The sequence below is a fragment of the Nothoprocta perdicaria genome, unplaced genomic scaffold (assembly GCF_003342845.1).
Source record: "Nothoprocta perdicaria isolate Ctin4 unplaced genomic scaffold, notPer1 scaffold_1, whole genome shotgun sequence".
In the NCBI taxonomy this organism is placed as follows: Eukaryota; Metazoa; Chordata; class Aves; order Tinamiformes; family Tinamidae; genus Nothoprocta; species Nothoprocta perdicaria.
Window position 1 is genome coordinate 11962436 of NW_020454093.1, and position 22994 is coordinate 11985429.

The 22994-nt window shown below is 39.7% G+C and overlaps 1 protein-coding gene across 1 annotated transcript in view; it reads left to right on the plus strand.

Annotated features, from left to right (window-relative positions):
* Positions 1-14781: 14781 nt before the first annotated feature.
* The window catches only part of FGF10 (fibroblast growth factor 10), a 53883-nt gene continuing 45670 nt past the window's right edge, over positions 14782-22994 (plus strand). The window contains exon 1 of the mRNA XM_026038661.1: positions 14782-15358. Within this exon, the coding sequence (XP_025894446.1) occupies positions 15022-15358 (337 nt within the window). The 5' untranslated portion in view covers positions 14782-15021. The remainder of the gene's footprint in view (positions 15359-22994) is intronic.

The following is a 22994-nucleotide window of genomic DNA, read 5'->3' on the forward strand; positions in this document are numbered from 1 at the left end:
TCAAGCGTGCCTGGCTCTTCKGACCCAAGCTGTACCAGCCCTGCCAAGAGAGTTGGGCAGTATTTCAAGCAAGCAATAAAAAGTGTTTCTGAGACTGTCAGCACAGATCCAGCAGTGAGAGAAATGGAACTGGGGGGCTACATGTGGTGGTGCTCCCGTCCTGTGGTATCTTGACTCTCTGCAGTGATTTATAGGCTCTGTCCTAACCGTGCTGCCCTTCAGTGTAGTTTTCAGTTTGTTTAAAACAGTCTTACAGAAAAGATATGCACAGTAGACCATTTGACAATGATATTSATCCAGGGATAAATCCATCCTGTAGCAATGTGGAGTTTTTTTGTTTTTTTTTTTTTTCCCCATGGAGGTCAAAGATAATAGTTAAAGGAAGAGAGTTTGTGTCATCCACCCAGGAAATGTAGATTTTACACTARTCCCTGTGGGACAAGATCTATGATTTAATATATGGCTATGCAGCACTTAGCGTATTGAAAGGTCTTGGACAATCTGCAAGCAAAAAAGAGATTCTTGCTCTCCACTAAAGTGCTTGGTAGTTGATCTGTCATCAGCTACCCACAAGAGAGAAGGAGGGTAAAAATAGCCATTCTTCACAGCACATTCCTTTCCAAATCTTTCAGATTCCCTGTCAATGCCTTCTCTGCGGCTACTGTTCTTACAGCTACAGGGGACCTTGGCCAACAGGACGGCAGGCCAGCCGTTCGGTGCAGACTCTGTGCAAGCTTGAGACTGGCACAGAAAGATGTCCAAACTCGCCAGCAGAGCTACAGTACTGCACAGAGCGACAACAGCCGGGATGCCGCAATCTGGTCACTGTTCTTGAAGACACTTGTATGCAACCTCAAATTAACACACTATTAACCCAACAGGGAAAACACTGATATTAATGGAGATCATTTTCCAGCAGCTGTCATAGGTCTTCAGATCAGAATTTTTGGAATATGGAATCATAAAGCTTTGGATGGCAGCACCTACATGAGACATGCTGGCATATGGCAGSCAAAAGCATTACCACAGAATGAATACAGAGTTGTTTTATCTTGAAATACTCTGTTTTTCTCTAATATTTTCTGACATTTAATCTTACAAATACAAGAAGCTTTAAGTCAAACTGGAAGTTTGGTTTCATCTTAGTTATTCGGAAAGAAAAAAAAAAACAAAAAAACCCTAACATCTCAAACTTCTAGAACAATCATATACCTAGATATGTGCACTTTTTTCTTTCTTCTCTTTTTCCACAAAAATGAAGCAAGTATGACTAAGTAAAGGAAGTGGATAATGAAAATTTGGCATTGTAAGAGCTGATTCATGCAACATCATTTTCTTCCACTCCATTCTGACTAATACAAAGAGCAGTGATGTAGAAATGTCCACCCTCATTTTATATTACAGTAATGTTTTCCACATCCTTCATACTCTAAGACACAAATTATAAGAGTTAAGTTCTGCTATTTTTAGTTTTAATGAAGAACTTGAGTGTTCTGCAAGACACATAGGATTCACTTTTCTTTCTTCAGAGCTAAAAATAATTTTACCATCGCACAAACAGGAAAAACAGAGGAAAAAATATTTATTTTGAATGCATCTCTTGGTTATGAGCATGAATTAAGCTTAGTATTTATTCTTTTTAGCTGATGGAAAAGATTAAAATCTCAATGGTACTGTAAAAGCAGAAAATAAAATATGGCAGCTTCTTCATTATTTCATCCAAAAGTAAGAGTTCTGTACTTAGAAACCAACATACAGTTATATGTAATTGAAGTATCTATCTATTTATTTATTTATAATAAGGCTATGGTATAGATTTGTGCATTTCCAGTTCACAAGCCAGTAGATGTCATACTCCTGGCTTGTTCTTCCTTGCAGTGCAAACTAGCATCCTCTGCTAGAGCTTCCACCTCTGGAGACCGGATCTTAACCAGAACTTATTGGATTAGCTCCAGGAATTATATGGGAGATGAATATAGGAAAGAGGAACTTTCTCTGGCATATATTAGAAAGAAATCTGAATATGATAACCATGATATATATTCCTCACTAATAGTTATTAAAGGATGGTAAAAAGCAATCTTTAGTCATATTGGATGTAAATTTTACTCCATATTTGCAAGAATGCCTACCATATACAAAGCTACCAAGTTAYAAAGCTGGTAGTAATTTAAAAAGAAAGATGAGCTATAATTGAGAAACAGAGAAGAAAAGTTCTTAAAATTCTGAACTGCATGAGACGAGTAAAGTAGGTCCTATTTTGTCAASAGTTTTACAATGCAAAAATAAATTGACACTTCTGGGCAGATACAGTTTATTGCATGAGTGTTTTTTATTGCAGTTTATTGCTGGAGACTGGGCTCTTAGCTCTGTCACTGGCCTGCTGCATAATCTTGGCCACGTCACTGTCATAGCCTKTTTCTAGTTTGCAAAATGGATTTCCTCGGTAAAGTATTTTATTATCTATTGATAATGCTCTTATAGTTAAATACTAATGGTTTCATACCTTATTGTGATCTTATCCTTTTCAAATGCAAAAAGGGCATGTGAAATGTATCATTTATACTACAGCTCTACCTTTGAGCAAACAGTCTTCCCCCGGGGCAATTCAATGCAATTCCTCCAGAACTGGAGGAACAGGAATGGAAATACAGCATAAAAAACCTGAGAGTCTACCGGAGCCCTATCCAAGTCAGCATGTTTTGTTGTAGCTATATGGGCAGCAGGGGAAAATCAACATGTGTAGCTTCTTCTAGAGAAGCTAAGCATATGACATTAAGAGTCTGTGATAAAGGATTTTGGATACCAACATGTTTGCTGTTATGGCCCCATGTTGATGGTAGTCATATAACATAGCAACAGTCACCCATACATATGCTGCTGTTTCCAGTCACACAGCAATTCCTGGCAGTTCTGGAAATGATTCAGTTCTGATGATTTGCTCAGTTCTGCTTCTTTCCTCAATTTAAAGGAAGAATGTTTTAGATATCTTAGATATACCAGTAAGAAAACACATTCTGACAGCCACATAAGATATAACCAGTAACTATTACTGTGCAAGTACTGGCTAGTATATGGCTAGAAGTTCAGGTCCTTAACTTGCTATCACTTTTATTATASCTAATTTCAATAATGATGCAAAAAATCTTGTATGTTTATGTGTCTGTGTGTTTGTGCTCTTACATATTTCCAGAGATTGATTCAGTCAATATTTATAGCAGCAGAAATTGAAATTTCCTAAGCTTTTTATCATTGATTACTTATTTGAATGCCAACTATTTGAAGATATGATTATTGGTATAGTTTCCTGCTTTGCACATCTTTTATACAGAAAATAAAAAAGAAAAAAAAAAGAAAAAAAAAAGCTACCTCAATAAAAGAAGTATTTGAAACTGATGGAATATTTATGGAATATTTACCTTTTTGACAGCCAGGAGGAGGTCTTCTAGTAAACAAGCTGCAGAATTGGTCTAGGACCATTTACACGACCTGCTTTTTTAAAATTAACCCTGAATAGGATGGTGAGTAAAGAGCACTATGACAGAAGCTTCCCTGAGACAAACACCTTCTCCTGACTTTTTTTCCTTTCTATAAGGGTTGATAATATCCTCAGCCAAAAATATTTCCTTCTAAGCAACAGAGAAATAAAAGGAAGCTAGACTGCCTAGTATCTGTTACAGTCATCCCCAAGCAGAAAAAAATATAWTTTTTACTGCTGCCATAGCAGACCAAAGCACCATAACAAGAGGACTATTTGAAGAAGTCCTCTTTTCTCAGCTGCAAGGAGGCATTCTTCAAACTAATTGGTTTCAAATGTTCGTTTAACAAGCAAAAGTTATTCATATGCTACAGTAATGCAATAGTAAGTCTTGTAGACTTTTAATGTTGTTCACTTGTCCCTCTAAATCAAAATCATCCAGCAATTATCATGGGGGGGAAAAACTGTATTTAAAACAAATGTCATTTTTAATCTAGGAGAAATTTGTGTCCCACAATGTAATGAATTGCTAACATTCTTCTTAAAAAAAATAATTAAAAGGAAAACAAAAAGACAGAAAACACTACTATATGAATGCATAGCAAGTCTAAAAAAAAAAAAATCAAGGATTATGAGTAGAAGTAGAAGCCTTTTGCTACTATCCTTTTGATTTTCACTCAGTTGTGACCTAAGAGTGATACCAATAGGAATTCAAGGCACAAGGTAAAATAAGTTTCAAAGTCAAGTTCTTAGTGGATGTGCACACAACACATATACTAAAATGGAAAAACTATAGGCAAGACTAAAAATTCAACATGCACTTAATGACCATTAATTACTATCTTCCTTAGACACTGGGAATTTCCAGGGAATTTCTAGAATTGCCACACCCTGATGTATTTCTTTGCAATTTGGTCAGCACAGGAAAACCACACAGAATCTGTTGAAGTCATCTGCCCAGAATCAACTGAAATTTGAGTTCTGTTTATTCTCCTGGTTTTACAGGATTATAGTTTTAGAGAGAAAAGATCCTCCTAAGAAGAAATGGAAAACAAGTTATTGTGAAAGTTTGAGWGAGCTTTTACTCTTCTAGCTCATGCTGTAGTTCTGCAGGAGATGCCACTTAGAAGTAAAATAGTAGCTAAATTCTTAATTAAGACTCATGTGGTTTGTCCAAAATCATGAAAACTATAGGAAAGGAATGCAGGGAACATCTAACCTGATCCCAGCACCAGATCAAGTCCACCTAGAACAAGTCAGGTCTTTCTAATTTGCTTTTAAAACTTCTCATGGAAAAAGATCATAAAACCTGTCAGTTCCTTGTAATGCTCATCAACAGCAACCAGCGTTGTTTCCTTAATAATGACCTTCTCCTGGGAGGATATGTAAGAACTACCTTGATGATATTCCTTCAAGTTGTGGAAATGCTAACATCTTTCAGTTTTGAAAATGTGCCAGGCAAACATCATTTTTCTTCCCACCTTTTGAGTAGGTTTTTATCCTATAAAAGTCTTGATAATCTCACTTCTGATAATATGAATTCCACACCTGAAGAATTCTAACCTGAAGAATTTTTCTAAAACCAGATGAAGATCTGGAAGGGAGGGATGAATAATCCTGCCCTAAGAGTAAATACACACATTTAGATTTAAAAATATATATGATAATATTGAAATTTAATGGAAAATATTGAATGGATCATATTTAATGGATCGTATTGAAATTTAAAGCTCAGGTGCTTAAGAAAATGGTTTACTGGCAAAGGGCTCAGAGTTTTGCAGGGCCAAGACCAATTTTGATCAAAGACTTCTAACAGATTACAGAATCTAATTTATATTCATTGTTTTTTATGTCACTTTACTTAGCAATGCACACTATGACCGCGTGACTTGTCGTCTATTTATTTCCCTGATGTTCATAATCTCAGTAATCATTATTCTTTTATAGATTCGAGACTTGCACATTGGCTCTTGTCGTAGAGGACCAAACTTTTTCTAGTTAAACAATAGCTGATCTTTATTGATTCAGTATCAGCTTGGGCTGGGTCACACCCTCTCCCCCAAACCTGCTCAGTGTTCAGAAAGCAGAGCTATACATTGAACTCAAAACTATGGAAAGGACAACACAACTAATCGTCGCCCATCTCTCAGGCACTAGAGGAGCTAACCTGTAGGTACTCAGTGGCATGGGGAGAGAAGGGCTGTTCTCAGGCCTACAAAACTTTGTTTAGCTGAACAGGTCTTGGATGAAGGTTTCCATTACAGTCCACAGATTCTTCCTAGCTCCCACTTGAAGATCCCAAGCACAACCAAGAGGACTGAAGGATGTTTTTTCTGAAAGGCACCAGAGAGAAAATCGTCCCATGGAGTAGTACACAAAGTGCTAATTTTAGACTTCTGGAAGAAGATCTTTTACCGCAAACTGTGGAGAAGAACCCAAGCCCTTAAGAACTCAGAGCCCTAATTTTCTGTTTTTCAGCAATGACAGAAAAGAGAGCTGACTTGGAGTGGCTTATCTAGTGATGCAATTTGTTGACAAAATTTGAATGCACATCCATAGGGAACCAGGACCAGAAGAATTGTTTGTTAACATCATTGTATGGTCTGAGTTAATACATCATTTGTAAACACTTTAAAAAAATTCTGCATAATAGTGACTATGAATTGAATTAGCTGACTGTCATGCCTAGAGCCTTCCAGTGGAACCAATTTTTTGCCACATTAATAACTAACTAAATACATGATAAAATTACCGTTAATTACTTGAAGGGCTTAGCTGCATTTTAGATTTTGCATTTTTGTCTGATACAAGGAAAAATTCAAGCTGACATGGGGCAGGCTGAGACAAGTGTCACCACTGATTTGTTAAGTCATCCATGTATCTTCAGAAGACATACTGAAGGTCTAATAATAAAAGTCTTCATGTTGAATGCCTCAAAAACTAAGCAAATGTCATTATCCCAGCATCATATCTGGATATGGTAGCATGACCTTTCTACTCGGTCCTTCTGTATGCTCCCTTCAACTTAGATGGCATTTTGTATTAAATAGTGCTTTTCCACAGATGACAGACAACACTTAGCATGATTAAGTAGCTTGTTATTTGCTTTTTATGTTTCTATCATYCAGATGCACAAAAAAAGGCTCCAAGATGATATTCTTCTTCCAGTTCCCATGTGACGTGGATAACTTTATGACTTGGGGCTGGGAGGAATACACAGAAGCAAGGCAGYATTGTAAAACAGTGTAGAAAGAGAAATAGAGGTTCTATTCTAAATAGACGTTCTTCTCCTTTTTCTTGCTACTCCCTTTTTTGTGTGCAAGATGTTCTTTTGTTTTTGAAAATGCTCAGAATTAGCTAATATAGGCAAGCTCGTTTTGATTAGTACATATCTTGGTATGACAGACTTCTGCCTGGCTAGGGAATACATACTGCTGAGTTGCATGGAAGAGACTGAAAAACTGCCTGCAGCAGTATTTTAATATTTAGAAAYATAAATGAGAGTTATTCTTAGCAATTACTGGTATGCAAAAAACAATTCCCATCATTTTTAAGGTTCCTTTCTTTTAAGTTGCATCAAAAGTGATGTCAGTTTTAGGGAATCTGGCATTTAGAAGCCATTTATTATCATCAGTGGTGACAAAGTGGTTAAAATCTGCAGTTATATGCAGCTGGGTGACCAGTTGTTACCCATATGGTGTAAAGAAAAATAATGTCTTTAAACCTAGAAGAATAAATGACTGCTCTTCAGAGAATCGCTTAAATCTCTAACATGCTATAAACATTTAAAATAATGCTCAAAAGATGACACCATATTGTTATCCTTKGTGTTTTGATCTTAATAAAAAGCTAAACTATCTGCTAATAAATAAAAATCTAATTAAGTTGCTTTCCCCAAACCATAACCAGTTGCTGGAAAGCACCTTCTAAAATAAGAAAACCATCTTTGAAAGATCACAACCCCACAATAAGCTTTCCTCTAGGTCTTCGGTAGAGAGCCCAGCAGAGGAGAAGAGCCTTATTTTTTCTTCCTGAAATCCAGGACTAAATAATAAGAGTAACAATGTTCTATAATAATAGGTGTACTACTCTGTCTCAATCAGTGAAGTACCTAGGACCCCACATATTTCAAAACTCTTCACTTGTTTCTTTCTTCAAGATATCTCTTGTGAGACATATTTGTCCCATAGGCACATATCAAGGTATGGTTACAGTCTTTGGCAGGGTGGTGGTCAACCCTGCACAACTTCTGCAGAGGCACGAATGGACTGTGAGGCTAAGATATTACCTGCTAGGTGTCTCAAGGCACGCTGACCGTATAGGAGAAGGTGACAGGTGCCTTGCAGGGACTTCGTGATGCACGCTCCCCAGACCGGATCAGGAGCTGTCCATTGCTCACCACCTGCTGCACATGCTTCCCAGCTTGCAAGGGGCTCAGCTCCACCACCCTGCTCTCCTGAGAGGTGCTTACTCACACAAGTAGCTCTAGCGACTGCTGCRAATTAAGTGACAAAGACGAGGCATGTGTGAGCTCCTTCTGCAATGTGTGAGCTATTAACTAGCTCAGAGGGAGCCCAGCTGGCTACCCTGGTTGCCTGTGGTGAGGCAAGCATGTTCAGCTGTTGGGCTGATGTTCCTAGCTGTCAGCTCTGTTTCAAATAGCTCCATCAGTAATGCCTAGCAATGTCTTCTTTTGCTCCTCAAGACGCATGGTGCCTAGCAAAGATGCAGATTTTTGGCTTTGTTGTCTTTGTAAAGGGTACCTTGGTTGGATCCAGAAAGCGTATTGGATAGCTAGCAGCTATCAGGGTATGCACCCCCCATTATTAAGAAAGATTGTATAGCTGTTAAGGTTTTGTTTGACTGTATACCATTACAAACATTTTCCCCAACGTATTATAGGTACTGTCTAAAGATACAAAGATAATTTTATATGTTTAAGTACCAAGTCATCTCTACTTCTGGAAAAGCTTTGTCCAAGGAGGAGTTTTGATGTTACAAATGAGCCAACTCCATGTTTCAGTGGAAGTTTTGGTTCCTGGGAATGATTAGAGGAAACGTTTACAGTGGAATTTCAGAAGTTATAAACAGAATAGCCAGTATGAGGAGGAAATAAAAGAATTCATCACCATTTCACTTTCTATCAGAAGGAGTCAGATTGTCTTTTTCAAGTCTTAGCATGGCATACAAGCTCAATTTCAGATGATGGTTCAAGGTCAGATCCACCAAATCAGTTCTCAAGACAGTGTGAGAGAATCCAACAAGTGAAAGGGTAACGTTCAGCTTCAGTGGCTGAAATCATCAGCATTACCTATTTTAAAGAAAACATGCAGGTGTACTGTCTTATGTGGAAGGAGATGTATATCAGAGCACTGCACAGGTATTCCCCTCACAGCCCTGATATGTTTCTCCATAAAAAGTGTAGCTTAGTTGAGATTGGATGGAGAAAAACAAAAAAGCAATCCTGGAAAGACCTCACATTTGCTCCCTTCTGGCAGTTTCTAGCAGTTTTACTCTCAAGTGCTTGTACTCGTAGAAGGTATTTGAGTGACCTGTATTCGTGGCTGTTTTGTATGAAATGAGAAAGAAAAACAGATCCTCTAAGATTAAAGCAACTCCCTGAAAATATTGTTTTTTAATAATTTTTGTACTGCAGAGTATGCAAAACTGGCTGCCAGCAGACCATTACTAAACACTGTCCCATGCACAAACCCTTAACTCAGGCACAAAGCTATATATGGGACTGCAGCTCCATTTCTGAAGTCTGTAGTCTCTGCTAGCTGACCTTTTCAGAAAGCATTTCTTTTAGCAATTTCTTTTTCCTTTTTTCTTTTTTTTAATAGCTCTACTAACCAAACAAAAATCACACAGATATTTTCGGATTTGCCATACATGTATTATTTATAAATCTTTTCATAGTTTCTTTCCAGACAGAGCATATCCATAAACATATTCTAACAGAATAGACATAATTAGCATCTTCAGAACAAACCATTTTCTTAATTGTGTGTTCGAAGTGCAGCATTCAAACAGTTTTGCCAATACACTCATGACAAACAAACATGCCCTACTAATTTAAGTAACAGAACAAGTCCTGATGACTGAATTCTGCCCAGTCCCACAATGTATATGTCTGTTCACAAGCCGATGATCTGTGTAATTCTAAGAGCTGCAACACTTTGAGTTTGTTCCTTAAAAGGAATCTTAAAAGTCAATATATGCTGGGTAACCATTATTTGTCTTCAGGGGCAGTAGTAACTCAGCCCGACCTTTATTCTTCCACCAGATCTCAGAGTGTAAAACACATTTGACTCTTCCTGAGGACTGGTCTCTTTCTGGGCAAGGCACTCAGCCATTCCCACTAGTGGATCCATAGGCAATGCAGAGCTARGTCTGGCCAAATTAAATTTTATTTACTTCAGAATCATTTTGCACGTGTCTGTCGTTATGTCTGACATGGAAATGTAAATGGTTTTGAAATAAAAAAACAAATGTTGAAATAAGCATTTTATTAACCTCTGCTAAACTCTGGGTTTTTTTTAAAGGACAGAGYTGGTCTGCTGGAGTGACCATGAAAATCAAAATACTTGAATTCCAGTCCTGCACGGTTAGTTTGAAAGGAATGTGCATGGAGGAGCCTTGGAACATGTTTCACACACAACTAAATCCCATTACAGGCCACTAAAATAGTACTCTGGCTTTATACATCTTCTTTCCAGTTTATATACATAAGAAAGAGTTTTACCTCCTTCAGTCTTAATCCTTGATGACTTTCAGTCTTAATCCTTGATGACTTAAGGGCTTATTTTATACCCTGTTCTATATGCAAAATGGGAATAATAGCAGTATTTTGGGCTTCATAGGCATGGAAGCCTATGAAAAAATGATAGATAAAAATAAGTTCAATGTTGGTGATTTTGCAGATTACTCATAATAAATGCAGTGTAATATTTTTTCAAGCTATAAGCCATATTTAATTCAGATAAAACTCGATGGCTTTTAGTTCCTAATGCTCAGTGACATGAGTGTGGCAATTTCAGCAATCAGCATTTCATCTTCAGTCAAAYGGCTCGTGTCCTTGCTGGCTGGTATTCATGGATGTTATATGCCATACTACCTTTTCTTTATAACAGAGATCCCTGTTTTACAACACTGCCAAATTCTGCACTTTGTTACTGACGTACAGGTGGAAGCATCTGAGCTACCCCTGTCACCCAGCTTCCCTTGCCTCCTTTTTGGCAACAGTGCCTCTGTGACAGTGACATTCCTGGCCAAGTCGCRCTCAGTCAAATCACTGGCAGACTTCCCAGCACCCGGAATAAGAGCAGAAGTGGGTCCCATAGCCAGAAGACACATGTGCATCTCTAATGATACTGTAAGCAGCAAATGGTCATGATTACTATCTAGCAATCCAAACTGAGGGGCTGGTGACATCTGAGAGTGAGCTGATTATATTTACACTCAAGGCACAGACAGAACATAGTTACACCACCAGAGAAAATGGTGYTTTGCCTAAGGGAAATCACACAAGGCAAAATCTATTTCAAGTACCTTGAAATTTTCCTTTAGTTCTAGTCATCTACTTATCAAAGAAAAACACAACAAAACAGAAAATCCCTCCGTGCTGATTAAATGACAAAACTATGATATGAGCAATTGCTTGTATCAGAAAACTATTTTGTTTGGACTATTTTTCATTAAACATTACCCAAGAAATTCATTTCCCTGAACATTCTTTGGAAAGAAAATAGCCCCCAAAGAATCCTTAAAATATATTCTCGAGGCTTTGCACATTTTTTAGAAATGGTTTAGTTTACTTCAGTGCAGACAGGTCAGCGTTATTCGGTATTCGTAAGCCGCAATGACAGAAGGCTCTCACAAAATCTTAGCACAAGAAGAGGCAAAACAGAAACACTGTTTTAGAAGCAGCAGGTACCATTTCTGGTCTAAGACCTGTCCTGAAGGTAGCTGCTTTTCAAACTTAGCAACCGAACAATTAATAAAGGAACCCATTAAGGTCTGATTGTTGCTGCTAAAAAGGAAGGTTGAATTTCAGTCCTTTGAAGTAACTGAGAATGATTCAGGCCTCATTACAGAGATATAATCTACATTCATACATTTATGTTAGTGATTCAAATCTGTTGGGACAGATTGAATTCCGTTAAATAGTGCATCTTTCCTGTGGAACTTTTCTCAGGCTTTCTCAGGCTAACCCAAGAGGTGACCTAACAATACAGAGTAGTGGGGTATTTAGGGATTCAGCTGTGCTATAAAAGAAAGGCTATACAGAAAGTAGAAAAAAGAATGAGATATAATCTAAAAAGCTATGTCAGCTTTTCATTTGGACTCTGTTTTGTAAATGCCCTCCCTGTCATCACACGGGATAGAAAAGGACTCTATGTGTTGTAGTAGCTTTAAGTACTGCACCAATTATTGCACCTGCCAGGACCAGATTTAATAAGAACAAAAACTAGACGTCCAAAATTTCATACCTCATACAACCAAGCACAAACTTGCTTGTTTTGAATAGGTCCAGGCACAACTCTTTAAGAGAGTAAATTCAAGGGGGCATTTTTTTTTAAGCAGCAGGGGTTAAATGTATCTGTTTGAGCTCTCACTGCTGTTTTCTCCTGTCAATACACAAAACCTAAAATGCCAGTTTACTGTGTTATCCAGCATTTGACAGAGGGAAAAAAAGAGCAAATATAAAAGGTTTTTTCAAATGTATAAATCTAATAAATTTTAATTTATTTATGGTTTAAGATGTTGATAACAAAAGAGCAGAGTTTCCAAAATCTTATATTGTACCTTCATGACCTAGACAGCAAGCAAACATTGCAATTAGCTTTGTAGACGCACAYGTATCCCGTCCAGCATTCACCACAGAGAAGGCTTTGCTCTTCATTTTGTTTTTATTTCTTTTTTATTAGTTGCCACAAAAGGAAAGCCCAAATCAGATTCACCAAAAATTTTTATGAAATGCTTTGCACTCAGTGCAAATACATGCAGAATAAATACTCTGAAGTACCATAAACAACATCATAAAACATATTGATTCTAACATTAAATGGTTTCATTTTTAAGGCTGTTTAAATGTCACCCTCAGAAGCTGAACACATAAATTTAAGAGCCAGCTCTTTCCAGAATAAACACCATAATTGGAGAAAATCATTTCTAATTTCTGTTGTGAAGTTAACAATATGTTTAACATCCTAATCTAATGAATCAGCCTAATTTTAGAACTATTTGTCCTTTTCTGCATATTCTGTTGTTTAAATTAAGATTGACTCCAAATGCCAGATGTAATTGCCTAGGCAGTTTTCCATTGCATTCCACCAACGTGCATTATTAAATGGTTTCTCTTTTTGAAAAGTTCTGGTTTTAYCTATTCAGTAACTCACTCTGTTTCTGCACCACTTCCCTTCTCCATGACTCCAGTCTCCCATTGCACAGCATTTCACCTACTTGCATCCCTGACCCGTTATTTTACAATATTAAAAACACTGACCCACATTTAAATGTCTGACATGCTGCCCATATCCTCTCAGTCAGAGATCCCTTATTATGGCGTTAAAGCATAGTTCATCATATGGAAGATGCTTGTTAATTACTGGCTAAGTTGACAGTTTATTGCTGGGATGGAAATGTTAATCTGTCATAACAATCAGTATGGGACAAATCTATTAGGTGAGATGGAACTGAAGGAAAAAACAACAACATATGCCCCACCATGAAAATAACAGCTTAAAAACAAACAAACAAAAACTTTAAAACAGCCATGAAAATAGAAAAAAAAAGTCTCTTTCTGGCAAAGGAAACTACAGTAGTTAAAAAAAAAAAAAAAAAAAAAAAAAAAANNAAAAAAAAAAAAAAAAAAAAGACAGCAAACCAGACAGATTTTATGAGGAAACCTTTGCAATTCTAATAAAGCCCCTTTTGCTTTGAAGTCGGACGCTGATTCAGTAAATGACTCATGTTAGCAATTAGAAAATGGTCATTTAGGGCCCTGATTTCATTCGAGACAAGGAGGGTGAGGGTGGGGAAAGAGACACAATAAATCTTGAGAGGCTTAAAAGGAAGAGCAGGCTAAAGTGTGAACTTTTTATTTCAGCAACGGAAGCGAGAAATCAGTGATTCATTAAAGAAGGGAGAAGGACCTCCATGGAAGCTGGCAGAGAAGGAGGAAAAGGAGCTAATTATGTCTCTTCCCTTTTTACTCTCCCTGACCAGCGCATAATCTGCCTTTCCAGGGTCTGCCGGCAGCACACGCTCCTTTCCAACCTCTCCACCCAACCCCTCCTCCGGCGGCGGGGGGAGAAGGGGGAGGTCCGGCAGGGAACAAGCTCCAGGTGGCTCCCTCCAGCACTTCCCTGCCAAGAAACTAAAATAAAAACACAAAGCTAGAAAACAAGGTTTTAAAAAATTATTTTTTGAGGGTGGGGGGCCCTCCCTGGAGGGGAGGGGGAGCCCCGCGCGGCGGGAGGCTGCGCTGGTGGCAGCGCCGCAATTAGCGGCGAGGCGGGGGCGGCCGCCGCCGCCGCCGCCGCTGCCGCCGCCGCTGCCGCTGCCGCCGCTGCCGCCGCTGCCGGGGCAGCTCCCGAGGCGCCCTCCGCAGCGGGCATCCAGCTGCAAGGGGGGCTCGCGTGTCCCGCCGCTGCTGACCCCCTGCGCGGAGGGGCTGACCACCGGAGGCACGTCCCACCTCGGGCTTGCGATCGCTGACATTTAGGCTGCAGCTTCCAACCTGTTTACAACCAAAAGGGGGAGGGAGAGGAAGGGAAAGGGAAGGGGGGAGAGACAAGTTGGGATTTTTTTTTTTTTTCTCCTCGCTCTCTCTTTCTCCTCTGTCTCTCTCCCTCTCCGGATTTTTTTTTTTTTTTTTTTTTTTTTTTAATACTGTTCTGGAGAATTCAAAGCAAAACAAAGAAACTGCCTCCTCTGGGGTTGTCAGTGAGAAAGGACGAGTTGTGCAACTGGTTTGGGATTTGCAAAAAAGCAAGGGGGTGGGGATCAGAAGAAGGTGCAAAGCCACAAAGTGTGAGTGCGTGTGTGTGCAAAGGGGGTGTGCGAAACATCCCTTCCAGCACCCCTTCTGCCGGCTATTGTTGTTGTTACTGTTGCTCACTTTGCTGTCATCTATTTTTCAGACCTTTCTGCATCTAAGATGGTGAAGAAAGGAGTGAGGAAGAGAACAAAATAACTACTGGGAAGGCTCAAACCAGGTTGGGGAGTGTGTGTGTATGTGGGGGGGTGGGGTGGGGAAGAGCAGAAGGAAAGAGGATTAACCACAGCAACCCCCCCAAAAAAACCAACAGCTCTTTTTTTCTGAGGGAGGACTCGCAGGATTAAAAGGCAGCAACTTCTGAGGCGATTTGTCCCCTGAGTTATGGATGTTGGTGCACTTACTTCAGGCCAGATCAGAGCTCAGAGGGATCTAACCAGAAGCAGCAACCACCGGCTCTCCACTTGCCTTTTACCAGGTCTTACCCTTCCAGTATGTTTCTTTTGATAAGACATTTTCCAGCGCCCAGAGTTTCAGTACAATGTGCAAATGGATACTGACAAATGGTGCCTCAGCCTTTTCCCACCTGCCTTGTTGCTGCTTGCTGCTGCTGCTCTTGGTGTCTTCCGTGCCTGTCACCTGCCATGACCTCAGCCAGGACATGCTGTCCCCGGAGGCCACCAACTCTTCTTCTTCATCATCCTCCTCCTTCCCCTCGTCCTTCTCCTCTCCTTCCAGTGCGGGGAGACACGTGCGGAGCTACAATCACCTCCAAGGAGACGTGCGCAAGAGGAAGCTCTACTCTTACAACAAGTACTTTCTCAAGATCGAGAAGAACGGCAAGGTCAGCGGCACCAAGAAGGAGAACTGTCCCTTCAGTAAGTACCGCTCCGCTCCGCAGGGCCCCGCGCAGCGCCGACCCGCGCGGGCAGCCGCGCAGAGCCCGGCGCCGGGGCGGCTGCTCCGCGCATCGCGCCGCCTGCGCCCCTTCTGCAAACGGCTCCGCCGAGCGCGGTTTGCTGCTCCGGCGGGCAGAACAGCAAATTAGGAAGGTTTGCAAGGATGCGGCGCGGAGCGTGTGCGTGGGGGGGCATTGTGTGCCGGGTCTGAAAATAATTAGCCGCTGTCATTAAAGCGCCTTGATGAGGACGCTCTATTAAAACAAGGCATCGGCTCAGCCCCACGCGCACGTTCTGCTCTGGGAGCTGCCCAAGAGCTCCGCGCTCCCTCCTCCCAAGCCCTAAGAAAATAAAAAAAAAAAAAAAAAAAGAAAAGAAAAAGAAAAAATATTTACATAAATGTATATTCATTATATATAGCTTTGCTTTTGCGCCGAGTGTTTGCGCGGCTCGCTGAGCGCGGCCGCCGCGGTACCGCGATGCTCGCGGCGGGCGTGCGCGGCGCGCGCTCGCGTTGCAGCGCGCCCAACTAGCGCGCGCCCCATGCGAAACATCTGGGCTTGGGTTCGCACAGACCTCACACACATTGCATTGTCATTTTTTTTTTCTTTTAAAGAAATAATTTCAAAGTAAAAGTCGTAAGGTTGTTTCCATGGCTGTTGTGCCTTTTTTTTTTTTTTTTTTTTTTTTTTGGTAGTACTAATTATGTCTCTAGTAACAGAGGGCTTCTGGTAATGTGTTTTCGGCTGTCAGAGCAAGAAATGTAGCCTTTATTTGGTTTTCTTGCCTGTGCAATCTCAAATGGAAGTAACTGTAGTAAATCACAATATATTGCGCTGTAACTCTTAAGTGACTGCATCCCACTAGAGCAGCGTGCTGAAAAAGCGAGCTCTGTTCTGCAAGTGTCTGAGTGGGCTCTCTGASTTGCTTCCCTGGTGGTGAACTGCTCTTCTGGTTCTTGGGTTGTTTTCTGTAAATCCAGATAAACCTAGGAATAAATACACTCCTAGATTCTAGAGATGTAAGTACCCTCCCTATTAGCTAACGTGTGAAGTATGGACTGCTTTAGCAGGCTGCCATGCTGTATGATAAACATTACTGTTAATTCCCTTGTATTTCTATTAAACACCCGTAATATGCACTTGCAAACAGGGAGGAGAGGGCTGCTGTATCATATGTCACTATTTCACTTGCTCCACCTTGCAGCTTCATACTTTATCATGCGCTTAATGTTTATAAAGGCTTTAGATGTCAAAGCAGCTGAATCCTACCACCTCACTTTTACCTTTCATAGAAAGCCAGTTTCTTGAAAAACAGAGCTATGGTGAAGGCTTCCTTCTGATGAATTTGTGTTTAACTAGGTCTTTGCACTGCATGTCTTACATTGCTTGTATTTACAGAGCAGGATAGTGTGATTCCCCTAAAATGGGATTCTGAAAGCGCGGTATGCATCTCTGAAAATAGCAAGCTGTTCAGTTCAGAAAATCACTGCAGAAAAGGGGTATAAGGGGCTCATCCTACAACAGGATATTCAGATAAGTAGCTACTCATCTGAGCAGCCCTGTGTAGCCATCAGAACRGCTCAGTAAGTAAAGCTGCGGACAAGCATACGATCCTGCAGGATCTTGCCATGAGGAGCTGCACTGCACATATACATCCTCCAAGGCCCAATCTGTCAGTCTGCACTCAAGAACAACTCCCATAACTATAGGATATGAGTATTTCTCCTAGTTTTCTAGTCAGTGYGTCAGGAAAAATTGGCATTCTTGATGATGTCACGGTTATTTTAACATCTGCAGAGTATCTACTGAAAAGGAATGTATTTCTTTTCATATAAGTACTAACCAATGGCTTTATTATACATAATTGTATCCTGGCCCTCAAGTTTATGTGCAATGGAGAAAGGAGCCCCATCTTCTCAGCAAACAGCTTGCTAGCTCCACTTGTCTCAGTAAATCAAGTACAGTGTGTAACATCTTCAAAATATAAGCAATTAAGTTTTTGCTAGCAGGAGAAAGGTCAATGATATGCTCTTTAATATTCATTATAATTTGTGGCATGAAATTGTGTCTTCTGTGAAAGGATATAGGCTAAGACCATTTAAGTACTGCTACTGCTTCTTAATTTCACGGATATCTGTATTGAAATGTTACGAGTGATTCCCAAAGTCTTGGCTTTTTGTAGCTTCTCCTGTAGCTGTTGGATCTGAATGCTGCCATAATCCCCTGCTACACTGACTCTATGTAACTATGTGGTACCATTAAGATATTCTAAAACGTGTAATTACACGCGAACAAATTTCTGCCAGGCATAAAGAGTTAGCCMGCCAGTCCACTAAACTGTAGCCTGTTTAACATTAAAGACCATTTAATCTCTAATATAAGTTCCTCTTTCAAAACCACACTTTCCTAAACAAATAATAATGACTATTGACATATAAGACTTTGTTTGAAATATTCTAATTTAGGGATTAATTTTCTTTCTCATATGATAATGTTTAAAATCCATTTATGCTGCAGTAAAAGCTTATCTGTAGGGCGGTAAGATTATGATATGTTGTGTAATTAGACAACAGCTTTCATGGCTGGCTGCCAGTTAAGCACTGTCAAGTAAAGGGAACAGTTGGAGAAAGTCAGAATAAACATTCGGAAAACACAGTTTGGTTCCTAGCCTTTAAAATGGCTCACAGAGCATTCATAGATTTACTCTATAAATATTATGTGATGTGCACTAAATTAAAGTTTGCTTTGGCAGATGTTTTCCAACTTGATTGCATGGGGYGATTACATCAGCCTTACTCTACCTATAGGCTAATGGGAGCAGAGGTGGCTTCTGACTGCTCTGTCAGAGCACTGGGGAGCTTGCATAATTTAGTAGAGCTGGAGTGCATCTGTCACTAGATATATGCTAGACAGTTTAGGGTTTGTTTTGTTATCCCTTACATATAGAGTTTTGCACTTGAAATGCAACCACTCAATACTAGCTTGTACCTCAGCACCACAGCTGTGAAGTCCCTTGCCCCTGTTCTTGATAGGTCCATTTGTATATGTGAATGAGGACAGCTGTGCTGATTTCTGGTGACTCAAATGCTTGCAGGGAAAAACAAAACTAGAAAACCTCCAAAGATTAATTACAAAAGCATTAGCTATAACTTGACATTTGAGATGACCAAGAGGAGCTTTCACCATATGTAAAAACGGAGAAGCAACTGGAAGCAGGCAGGTTCTGACCCTACTTGTGGCTAGAAAGCCTTTCTGAAKCTAGTGGATCTCTTTGGGTTTAATGGGCGTTATGGTTTGCGCTACACAATATATGATAAGCTGGTTCATGACAACTTGAACTTATTTTTGAGTGTTATTCTGTCAACATACATTTTTAGCTGAATTACAAGACAACCACTTACAGYGCTATGAAGTACATGGACTTTAAATACAGTTACAGGAGAGAAACAGTGATACAATACGTAATGCACAATTAGCAGCAGCAACCTGCAGTCTTTAGAAGGAGCTCTGCCTGAGCAAGCATGGCAGGATCAGGCCTTCAGTTAGGTACATGTTTATGGAGTGGAACCTATGTCGATATTAGACTGGCTGTTAGCGGGAAGAATTAATGGGATGATTCTTGGAGGCTCCGGACCAAGGTCTGCTTGCAGTGCTATGCAAAACCTACAGTAGATGGCGGCACAGCCACTGCCTGGTGTCACCTCCACACAACGTAGGTGGAAAAGAAGGGGCCAGACCCCCAGCTGTACGAGCTCCTTGTGTGTCAGCAAAGCTAGAGGGGCTTTCACCAGCCACAGAGCTGCCAATGGGCTTTCCGAACATCCACAGTGGACTAATCCAAACGGTACAAAGGCATCGTCAGTGCAATCTAAGAGTGTTCACCGGGGCGGCTAGAGTGAAATAATTAGCTACTCTTCACAAGTTAACCTACTGCATGCTTATCCCCTGAGAATGGTGTAATTTTTAATGGACAGCTTTAGAATCTGCTGGAGTCCCTGGTAGTCCTTGGTTTTGCTTTAGTGAGTGTGGGATCGGATTAGCGATATAGTGAATTATAGCAAGAAAGGTTTTTGTCTAAACTTGATAGAACAAATTATTGTAATTGCTCTAATTGCTAGAAATAACAAATATTACTAGGCTGTATATTACTAAGTGTGCATACATGCATTACATATAAATACATTTGCATGTTGGTTTGCATACATACAAACGTCACTAAAAGGTAATGTCTTGACTAAGTACAAGCAGTTTGATACTCAGTTTTTGAACATAAACAAAATCCCAGGTTTCAAACTGCATCGGTAGTGTGTGGATTTAACAGTGTACACACCCAAGTTCTCACCTATTTGGAAGTTATTTCCTGTGACTGACTTTGTACCTATAAGCAATGTTCTCCAGTGTAATAAATTCATAATGCTTGACAGCTCTGTTAACTTCAGATATGCATCTTAAAATAGATGAGCATATTTGGTAAAAGAGATTCTCTTCCTCTTGAACTCTTTAATTCAATAGGCTGTTTGAGGTTATCAACTCTTCAAGAGCTGTTGTTTGTAAATTAATATGGGAATTTTCTTCACAGCATACTAGGCAGTTCATTGTTTTACTCTCTATAGCAGCCTGTTATATTTTGTTACCAATTAAAAAGATTTAAATGGCAAATAATATTCTTTGAGTGAAGTAATTTGAATCTTGGAGGCTTAATAGGAAGTGTATATGTTCTTATGTAGCTGATTAGATGATTTCTCACTTTGAATCCTGTGTTTTCTTTCTTTTTTTTTTTTTTTTTTTACTCCAGAACTCAGTTACATAATTTATAACCAACAGTGTACACCTCAGGCACGTAAGATTTATGAATGTGGAAAGAATTGTACTATTTAATGTCTACATGACACTCTCCTGTTACCCCTTCTGCATTCCTGCCTCGTGGACCCTGTGTGCTGATACTGTAGCCCTGTCATAAATCTGTTCAAAATACACAGTTGTAAGAAGTCTTTTTGTCTTCATAAATCTAACTTATAACCCCTTGCAAAAAAAAAAAAAATAGCAGGGAGGGGAGGTAAAAAGAGTTAGGGGGCGTTTGGAGGTTTGTTGTTCTTAAAACCTCTGAATAACAAGACCAAGCTTATGGATGCCCAGCCTGTTCTTGCAACAGGACGATACTCAGGTATTGCCTTGGTCAAAACTGCCATTGAAGCTGATGTTGGCCAAGTGAGCACTGCAGAATGTGCTTACAGTTTTGAAACATCTTGGATGCATTCAGTCGTAGGATAAGATCCTCTGTTTTGAAATAAGGCATTTTAAGATGACTTTCAGATGTCTTTGAGCTGTGTGTGAATAGGGGCCTTTTCACTTCAAATGGAGTTAGATCAGATTCTGCAATAGGGGAGTTCTCATTTCTTCAAGGCAGTATTCATTTTGGAAGAGGAAAAGCCCTTCTATGAGCAAATCTTGTTAAGGTTTGTGTCTCAAGCTAAAAGCAGCAGGTATCTGTATGAATAGCGCAAAAGCCCCTTGTATGGAGGATTCCTGACTTTTTCTCTACATAAAAAATACAGCCACACAAGGAGGGTTCTTAATAGGAAAAACATCCTTGTAAACAATGCTGTATTTTTATTCATAAGCTTAATTCTTGGGATGATAGAAATGGTGTCAACAAAGCAGAGAAACAATTCAGTCAACGTGGGATTTGTTATAATGATCTCTTTATGGACTGTTTTTGTTAATCTGTTTTCTCAGTTTTCTGAAGAGCTTTGTGAATCAAGCTATTACAGTCTTTTCCTCCCCAAAATAGCATAGAGTTGAAATTCCAGTTTGCACATACTGAATACTTGCTGCCTTTGCGTATAGTGACGACCATTCCTTATAGCTACCAACAGACACTGAAATACTTTATCATAATATTTTAGGTTTTATCTTCTAGTGATCCTTTTGCCACTTCAAACAGGACAACTACAAAGAAATAGTTCCAACACTCATCAGCATTAATGACCAGAATCAACTTGATAAGACTGCATGGAAAAGTAAGATTTGCTTGATTCAGGCTAAGAAAATTAAACATCAAAAATGGAAGATGGGTTTAGTAACATGAGCMCGTGAACATTTCGTGGCTGGTATTTGGACTAGTAGCATTAGCGCAACTGCATGACCTAACAAAATGAKTTTCCTTCTTTTGCACTTATTTTGATGAAATACTTTAATATCCACAGCCTTTAATTGCTCAGCTGCTTTGAACACAAAAACTTAGTTGATGGTACTTAGAACCATTAGTTCTGTGCTTTGGAAAGATCCTTTATTAAGAGTATTAATCGCTTTTGTTGCGAGTGCCAACGTGTTGTAAAACATCTCTGTTAGTTACAACGTTGTAAAAATGAGACAGGAAACACTGTTATATGATGGCTTGCAAAAGTCAGCCTGGGAAAGCTCTCCGTGTTTATGAAGAAAATCAAAATCTTCCAGGGGAAGACTGAAGAGAAAGTGACTTGCTCTTTAATCACTGGATGGATATTAAAACTGAATTCATTAGCTGAATGGATTATTAAAGCTGATTGTACTACTTCATGAGTACAGTGCAACAAATGGAAGTTTCAGGGAGAAGAAATAGTTACAAGTGAGCCAAATCGCCTGCTAAATAATGGCTTTAAAGGCACTCGTTGCTTTTAAATTAGGTTACTTGTGTTCTTTCTTTGAACATTCAGTTCTAATTGCAACAGTAAATCATAGAATACACTCAAAGTAGATTCCCATGTAAGGTGGACAACTGGACAGTGCCTTTTTACTGCTACTAACACGTGCATCCAATTACTGGGTTGATATACTCACAGTGTCAGCTGTAAAGCATTCTCCTATTTTATAGTCAGTCTAAAGAATTATTAGCCTGTCCCCTTTCACATTTACCTCTAAATAATCTGTCAGTAGTGTATATCTTCTACAGTTAAAGAGGAATTTTCACACGCATTGGGGCTGACTTTTTAAGAAAAAGGAAATGCTGAAACTTAGAGCAAAAAGTCTCATTCCTTTTCTCCCTCCCCCCTTACGCAGTTTCTGATGTTGTGCAAGAGAGGAAAAGGCTACGGATAGTAGAAACATGAATGCTCATGAATTTTATATAAAAACAAAGATCAGATCTTTCATAAACCTTGATTTAGTAGAGCAATATGATGCCTACTTCTTTCATGGTGAAAAACATATGTTAAAGATAATAGACGTGGTTGGTTTTTGCAGTTCCTGACTCCTCCTACATGAGGAGCAGAGGTGAAAATGGGGGGCCTGAGGAGTCCGGTTGCTCTTCCTCCTTCTGCTACTGATATCAAAGGTTCAAAAGATAGCACAGCAATAAAGGAAACAGAAGATTGCTTTTAGGTTCCCACTGCACATCTGTGCAGCTGCAGTCAGTGTACGTGGGAGTTGGGGAAAGGCAGCTGAAGCGTTTTGGAAGCATTCAGGATGTTACTTAATTGGAATGAAGGGGTTGGGGATGAATGAACGATACCATTCCCGCATTAGAGGAAGGGTCTGGGCAGCATGATGAGAGCCAGAGCAACACTAGAAAGCACGACAAGAAAGAAATAGGGGCAGCATGTGTCAGAAGTGGGAGAGAAGTGGCAAGATGGGGA